The sequence below is a fragment of the Verticillium alfalfae genome, genomic scaffold (genome assembly GCF_000150825.1).
Source record: "Verticillium alfalfae VaMs.102 supercont1.9 genomic scaffold, whole genome shotgun sequence".
Taxonomy (NCBI): domain Eukaryota; kingdom Fungi; phylum Ascomycota; class Sordariomycetes; order Glomerellales; family Plectosphaerellaceae; genus Verticillium; species Verticillium alfalfae.
This window is the reverse complement of record NW_003315030.1, coordinates 663,892-671,651: the sequence shown is the minus strand read 5'-3', so window position 1 is coordinate 671,651 and position 7,760 is coordinate 663,892. Positions and strand designations below refer to the sequence as shown.

The window sequence follows — 7,760 nt, the reverse complement described above, 5'->3', positions numbered from 1 at the left end:
CAGTAACTCGGAAGAGGAGTTCGTCGGGGTCATCTGATTCCTTGGCCGTCTCAATAAAAATATCCCAGTAACGGTCTTCGTCAAAGACACCCGTGTCGATGATCTGGTACTCATTGTCCGCCTTTCCGCGGCGGGCGTTCTCAGCCAAAAGGTCTTCGTAGGGGAACTTCTTCTGGGGGTATTTGTAGAGGAACTTCATGTACGAGTGCTGTGAGGTGTGAGCTTTACGGCGCTGCATGGGAGGGAATGTTTCGGGCTTACGGTCTAAGGGATCCAATGTTAGTTTTTGTTAATGACAATCACGATTGTCTAGAGCTTTGACTTACCGGCGTGTTGTCGACGTGGAAATGGGCCTCCTTGACACCCTCGCCATGGTTTCCCTGGGGGTTTGAAAGACCAAACAGCCTCTCCTTGAGGAAACCACTACCAGCTGGGTTAGCAAGGCGTCCCGTAGACGACGTGCTGCAGCGTAGCAGAAGACTCACTCCTCTTCGTTCCAAAACGCAAATGCGATGTTCTGGAAGCCATGTGTATCACAAACACCCGAGATGCCGTCCTCGCCCCATCGGTAGGCGCGGGAGCGCGAGTGCTCGTGGCTGAAGTCTGCAGAGCGGTCAGCGTCCAGGGCCAACCTCCGAAGCAAAAGAAAAAAAAAAGTGACGTGAACACGGCGGTACGTACGACTCCAAGCATCGCCGTCAGGGCTGTAATCCTCGCGCACTAGATCGGACCGTGTTAGCAAGGTCCAATGGACGAGGCTCTGCACGCTGGGGGCCTCGACAGGAGGAAGCTCTCACCGGTGGCCCACTGGCGCTCCGCGACATAGGGACCCCATTTCTTCCAGTACTTCTCCCGCTTCCTGTCCTGGCCGAGACGCTTCTCCTCCTCGGTAAGGTACTCGTGGCCGTCAAACACAACCATGATGTATTGCTTCTGAAGGTTAGGATGACGAGAACGGAAGCAGAGGACTACGTCGAAGGGGGGAAGAGGGAAAAAGACGGTTGACGAGAAAGATGTGCGCCGGGGACTGGCGAGGTAGACAGAGGAAGTCCGCCGGTCTAGCCTGTTCGAGCCTGCTAGGTCACGTCACGACACGTTCACGGCGATAGGTCCAGAGGCTAATCGTGACACAGGCGCAAGGGGAAAGCAACCAAGAGAGCGGTGGGTAGGGAGGATTGGAAAAGGAGATGGACGGGCAGGCACATGGGGATTGGTTTTAGCGATGGAGGGGGAGAGAAAGCATGCAGTAGCACTTGGGTAGCGGGGTGAAGTTTGCCCAGACCCCAGTTGCATCTCACGCCAAGCTCGAGCTCAAAGCTCGATGGTGTGGATGCGCCTGTTCTTGTTCCTGCTCCTGCCGATTCTACTCCCTGCTCCCTGCTCTGCTACTCTGCTGAGCCTCCCCCGGGATGGGAAAGAAAAGACCTGTCAGATGCTTCCTGCCCACCGCAACTGCAAAATGCAGTCCAACACCTGGGTTGGGAAGTACCATGTAGGTAGGTAGGCAGGCAAGGTAGCTTTGGGGCGCACCCGGCCACTACCTCCCTGGTACATGCCTCGCCGACCAATCCCCGGCAAAGCTTCCGGTAGCGCCGAGTATTCTTGCGATAGCCCACCTGCCCCCTGCCCCTCCGCTAAGGAATGCAGTAATTGCATCGAAGACAGCTTGCTCCGAACATGACGTCAGGTACCTCTAGCGCCAGAGATACGACACCGACCAGCTGCTGAAACCCGCCCGCGTCCAATCCAACCCGGTTCGACTTTGGTGTGCAGGGGCGGCCTCCTCTGCGCTCTGCGGGCCCCGAGCACGGCACCACAAGCCACCTGCGATGGATTTTTTTTTTCTGTATTTCGCGCTGCACTAACACTGGCAGGCATGCTCATCGACCGGGCTTGGGCAGGCACATCACCTCTGAAGTGCGCCACACAAGGCCACAAGCCAGGGCCGCGCCATGGGTTGACAAGGGACGGACGTAGGTCCCGCCCATCCATCGTCGATACCAAGACTGCGATCGGCGATGCACCTGCTGGAAGCCAGAAGCTACGAAACGGGCTTGTCACCCATGTTCACGCCCGCCTTGTCTGCCACTCGAGCGTGAGCCAGCCAGCCTGCCTGCCAACCTGCCAGCCCTTCCGTTTGGACACATCCCAGAGCCGCAGAGCCTCGATGGAGACGTTACAGTGGGCTGCCAGTTCCATGTGCCCATGCCACCCTTGCCTGCCCGTGCTCTTCACCGGCTCGCTGTTCCCAGGTCGCTAGCGATTAAGAACCTCCTAGCGAACCGCCCCCAGGAAGCCCGTCGCCCGGTCTGGACCTCGCTAAAGAGGCGTCTCTGACGACATGTAAGGAGCCATTTTCCGAGGAAGAAAAAAAGTGCCATGCTGTCGAAGGAGGTTCAGAAGAAAAGGGTTGGACGCCGAGGACGCCTTGTCCGATCAAATTGCTCTGTGGGATATCTAAAAGCCATCTTCTCGCTGTCGGCGAGCCCTGCCGGCCGGCATCGCGAGAATACAATCGAATGATGAGAAAGAAAATATGCTGAATCCATATGTACGAATCTCACAGTCAAACTTCTTCCATCCACATGGCCGTCATCAACTCATACCCTCGTTGTCGGCCTATCCTACTTGGCGAACCATGGAAACTTCTTCTTCGACAGGTCCGATGGCCCCCCTGTTGTGCTCTCCACTTGCACGCTGCGCTGGTAAATCTCCTGCACAGATTGTTAGTACAAAGTCAACACAAGCGTCGCAGTGATTCAACATACTTCATCGTCTGTAGGCATGCGGCAATCCAAGATGAGCTCCCGAGCTGATTCCAGCTTCGTGAGATTTGGATAGGCTGTACTCTGACTCTTCATGATGGGCAGCAAGATTTCGCCGAGAACCTCGAACTTTTTCCAGTTGATCCGATCGCTGTCCGTGCCAATAAATGTTTTGCTGCCTTCTTCAGCCGAGACCAGATCTCGACGATGCAGAGGGATGTACGGGATCCGGGGTAGTGGTGAGTTCTCCCACGCCAGTCTGTACGCAAAGTGACTCTTCTGCGTGCCCATGAGGATGCCCAACTTAGCAAACGCCCGCTTCCTGTCCGGCGGCACCAGCGCCCAGGTCTGTGCCAGCCGATGCACTGCAGTTCCGTTGATGCCAGCCAATACCGCTGCCAAGCCGCTGTAGTTGTTCATGCGTCGGAGCTTGCCCGCAACAGCCATGAACTTTTCTAGCATCTGTGCTCGGTGCTTTGGCTTGTCTCTCAGCAGGATCAAGTTTGCTGCCCATTTTGCTACATGGTTGAAGTGGTTGATCATGCGATTCACGTTCTTCAAGCTCCTGCACTTGGCGCGCTGGTCAATTGGCAGGCTGACGTGCCGGACGAAATCTCGAATGCGAATTGACGAGAACATGACCCAATCAATCCGCGTCATTTCTTCGGCTATGTCGTCTTCGGGAATGTCCATAAAAATATGATAGCGGAACTTGTTCATGGGCAAGACGTCAGTCGGCTCCATGGTGGCAGCCTCCCTCTCATAGTCATCGAAGGACTGCAAAGAAACAAAGCTGTTGACCCTGTCGACCTGCAAGATGTCGGAACTGCCAGATGGTCTGTCGTCGCCCATCTTGTCGTCGTCCAGATACAAGCTGCTCACGCCGACAGAAATGTCCGACATGGATCGTGACGCTTCCTTGGACAAAACCCGACTGGCCGCCTTGTCAGCGACGTCATCTGACTTGGCCCAACCGGTGTCATCGTCTTCCACCACGCTATGTTCGAGATGCTGGCGGATCTGCCGCGCTGCAATGCAGAATATGGGTTCTGTGGAGAGATGGCGTATGAAATCCTCCAGATTCCGTCGCGTGGCAGGACGGGCGAAATCCCCTGGATACAAAGATACCCATCGAGCCACAACCTCAATGATGCGAAGCTGAATGGCTGTCTTGGTCAGGTGGTGCGCCGTCTTGTCGTCCCGAACGCGGTCGAGCCTAATCAGTATAGATGAGAAGAGCTCGCCTGGGGCGGCAAACTTCCGGTAGAGGCATAGGAACACCTCGAGAAAGTTGTGATCGGCTCTCGACATCTTCAACGAGATCAGCCGATCAACGAGCTCACCAAATGACACGCCGGCGGCAGCCTTGGCAGGCTTATCAGAGAGAGCCTCGTCATTGCGTTGCAGGATGGGTATGTCATCGGGGCTGTTGCGTGATTCGGCGTCTGATTCGTCCATGTCCAAGAAGGAGTCGTTCGGCGCTCGGTCTAGTCGAATTCCAGGCGTCCGGAGCATACTCGAGACGGATTGATGGAATTCGTCGCCAGAAGGCTCTGCTGCGAAGGTCGAGGCGCCCGGTTGGGCATTGTTGAAAGCGGCCAGTCGGGGGCTTCGGGACGATGGTCGGTACTGGTCGATAGGCGCACCACGCAGCAGGGACAGATCCGAGCTTGCGCGGCTGTGTTTGCTCTGCTGGCTGAGGGGTCGATTGGTGGGTGCGTCGAGTGTGTCGAGATTAGCAGTGGATGCCGCGCGCCGACGCGACGCTGCCGGCTCAGCCCCTTGAGGATCTGCCTCGCGAGTCAGTCATGGTTCGCTAAGATGGTGAGACGGTGGCATCCTACCCTTGCGGTTGGCGACTGCCGCCTTGACCACTGTGTGCAGGCAGGCTCGTGCTCTTTCGGGCGCGTTGGAGGAAAGGTTGTAGGTAGCAACGCATGATTTGAACAAGTCATGATTGGCAACGAGCTGCGTGTCGACCTGGCGAACGTTGCCAGGGTCACATTTGTTGGCGACGAGGACGGCCGGAAGGCCGGCTTTGGTCAAAGCAGCTGGGCGGTCATATCAGTTACATGTCCAAGAGCTACAAAAGGGGAGATGAGGAGAGGGGGTCGGCTGTTGTACCGATAGTTTCGGGGAGTTCCTTCATTGTTTCCCCCTTGGTAACATCATATAATATTAGCGCGCCATCGACGCGAGGCACGATGTGACCGTTGATCTGTTTTGGCCATTGTATGGGATGGGCGGGGCTCATGTCGAAGTATTCAAGATCGAGCTCGAGTAGTGTGACGCCAAAGGTCATGTTATCGACGACGAGGCGGACGCTCGAAGCATTGGAGATTGGTGGGCGCGAGAGGCCGAGAACGCGCTGGATATAGGAAGATTTGCCGACGCCAGTGGCACCGATGATTCTGTATTCCGAATCGCGTCAGCGGACTCTGGATCCTTAAGTGAGGAGGGCGAGGGGAAGAGGAGAGGTTCTGTATGTGCAGGATGACGCACGCTATGTTGAGACTATCCATATTGGCTGAGTTTGGTTGCTGCATAGATAGTGCGGTCAGCGCCAATCATGCGAGTGTGCCTGAATGCGCGTGGCAGCACGGCGTACCCAATGAGGTGTGTGTCCGATAGTTAGGGACTCTCTTCGAGGTGGCGGCCAGCGCTGGTCATCAGAGTCGTCATCGCGGATCGGGGGTCGCGTCGTGAGAGGATGGGTCGGATTCGAACAGCTGCAGGTCGCGTATGTTGTGGTCGTCAAATCGCTGGAAGAAGGGATCGTCAACGATTGATGTGAAGGAGTCGCGGTAGCTGTCGGGGACGTCGGCTGCGAGGACAGACCGGTCTCTGGGGCGAGGTGCGACGGGATCGACAACAGGGGGCGCAGCGGCGGGTCGCGAGGGAGGAGCGGCGGGGGCGGATCGGTGGGCGGCTTCGCGGTCGAGGCGTGAGGAGGACCGCGGAGGAAAGCCGGCGCCTTCTGAACTCCTGTGAGTCTGGCGGGTTCCTTGACGATGGTGGGCCATGGCCGCGACCGTTGCGGAGGGGGAAGGGGGGGGGGAGAGGTGCGGACAGAGCGTGCAGAGGCAGATGGGGAGAAGGACAAGGGCAGATTGGCACGTACAAGAGAAGGGGGAGAAGTGAGGCACACTGGTTTCTCTAATTGAGGGAGACCAGCTGCAGGCCGTTGGTGGTGGGGTTCGCCTGACTAAAGTGATGTCAGGATGGGATGAAGTCGGTCGGGCGACGCAGAGCCTCAGACAGCGCAGGATGGGTGGAAGCCCTGGTCTGGTTGGATCTCTTTGGCGGTCCAGAACTGTGGTTATGGTTGTTGGGTTCCACCTCTGCGCATACGGGCTTGGTTGCTTGCTTCCTGGCCTGCCAGACCAGGCCGGGCCGTGTGGGCGTTGAGATGTGACGGAATGGCGGACGTCAAGCTGGGGGGGGGGTTCGCTTTCGAGGGGGGGGAAGGGACCAGTCCGGCGCCGCGCGAGAACTTTTTTTTTTGGCGGCAACTGGAAAAGGGCGTGGCAGTGATGTCGGGGGTGCCTGTTGATGCGTCTCGACTTGATTGTGTATCGCCAGGGCCAAGGGTGCCGCAGAAAGCAAGGTGTTCGGTTGAGTAACAGGGAGACAGACTGTGTCTGGTGCGGGTGCGGGTGAGTTGCAGTGCACCCCGAATAGGCACTTCTGAGACTAGGGGACCAGTCGTGGCCCAATTGCGTCGGGGCAGAAGGGGTGTCGTCGGCGAGGAGGGGGAGGGGGAAGGGGTCCGGTTGGCAGTTGCGTGTTCTCAAAGGGTTCGTGGCGCCGCAGCCGTCACGACGACAACAAGTGAGACTCGACGAACAGGCGCTGGGATGGATGCGAGGGGCAGAAACACAGAAAAAAAGGGAGAGGATGTGTGGTCCCGAGCAGATTGGGATAAGAAAGGTGAAGGCGGAGAAGCCTCGTCGCCTCGCATTGAACTGGGTACGAGGGCAGCAGGTAGGTAGGTATATCAGGTCTGATGCGGTCAGGGAGCTTGGACTGGACCGATGTTCCGCTAACGAGTCTCCAGCAAAACGACGGGCACTTTTTGCCTGAGTCGGGAGGTTCCTGCCTGTCTACATACCTACCTACCTGCCTAGGTAGGTACTTTGCTGTCTATCTGACCCGCCTTATCACCTCCTGACTGCCATGACCATCGGGCCAGGCAGGACCTAGGACAGGTGTGTCGCACTTTTTCTTGCTTCACGTCTCGCGCTTCGTTCACGTTCATGCCAAAACAACGGACCCGTCCAATGATATTCTGTGGTGTGACGGCGACCCCTTTTGCCTGGCCGTTGGTGGCTTGGACTAGCCGCTGAGGTAAGGCTTCTGTCGCCTTCCGTTGGTGCTTCTACCTGAGGAAGGAGGTCTGAGTGGCAGTCTTGTCTTGTCATTTCACCTTGAGTCTGCAGGTGCCATCCGACGTCATTGGGGCGCGGCAACCCTGGGTTGCATGTTTGCATGATGTGCTACAGTGAGGGGTTCCCGCCGGCCCCGAGGCAATCTACTTTGCGGTTTCTCTGAAAGCTGGATAGGCAAGTACCTACTAGGAGGCAGATTCTCAGCAAGAGAAGCCAGAGAACGTATCGACACGAGCAATCATGGCACATCATAGTGCTGCCAAGACCTTCACGCCCGCTTCTGGCCATCATCTTGCCATTCCCCGCGACAACATGCCCTTCGGCGGGGCACCATGTTCGGTTCATCGGCCTCCCGTTGGACGGCAGAGTTCCCGGAAGGTTATCCCTCCAGTCAATTGTCAGCGGCGTCCCTGCGGTAGGAGGTTTGCCGATGGCCAAGGCTGAAGCAGCCTGGGGCGGTGATCATGCCCGGAACTGGAGATGCTACGCTGTTTTGCCGTACCGCCAGGCGAGCCCAAGATTTTCGGTAGCTCGTTTACCTCTTTCTCGCCGTTTTTAACTGGGTGTCCCAGTCGAGAGAAACTGTCTGAAGCTTGTCGACTCGGTC

The 7,760-nt window shown here is 57.3% G+C and overlaps 2 protein-coding genes across 2 annotated transcripts in view; both read right to left on the bottom strand.

Moving 5' to 3' along the window:
- The window catches only part of VDBG_07155 (cytoplasm protein), a gene marked incomplete at both ends in the record, with an annotated part of 3,543 nt that extends 2,622 nt beyond the window's left edge, over nt 1-921 (bottom strand). The window contains 5 exons of the mRNA XM_003002538.1: nt 8-232; nt 262-264; nt 327-423; nt 486-720; nt 798-921. Of these exons, the coding sequence (XP_003002584.1) occupies nt 8-232; nt 262-264; nt 327-423; nt 486-720; nt 798-921 (684 nt within the window). The remainder of the gene's footprint in view (nt 1-7; nt 233-261; nt 265-326; nt 424-485; nt 721-797) is intronic.
- Nucleotides 922-2,067: 1,146 nt separating this feature from the next.
- On the bottom strand, nt 2,068-5,788 carry VDBG_07154 (aimless RasGEF; the record flags this gene model as incomplete). Its single annotated transcript, XM_003002537.1, has 6 exons — nt 2,068-2,242; nt 2,629-2,714; nt 2,769-4,555; nt 4,610-4,816; nt 4,890-5,176; nt 5,493-5,788. 6 exons carry the CDS (start codon nt 5,786-5,788, stop codon nt 2,068-2,070), a joined length of 2,838 nt encoding a protein of 945 aa, XP_003002583.1.
- Nucleotides 5,789-7,760: the final 1,972 nt, after the last annotated feature.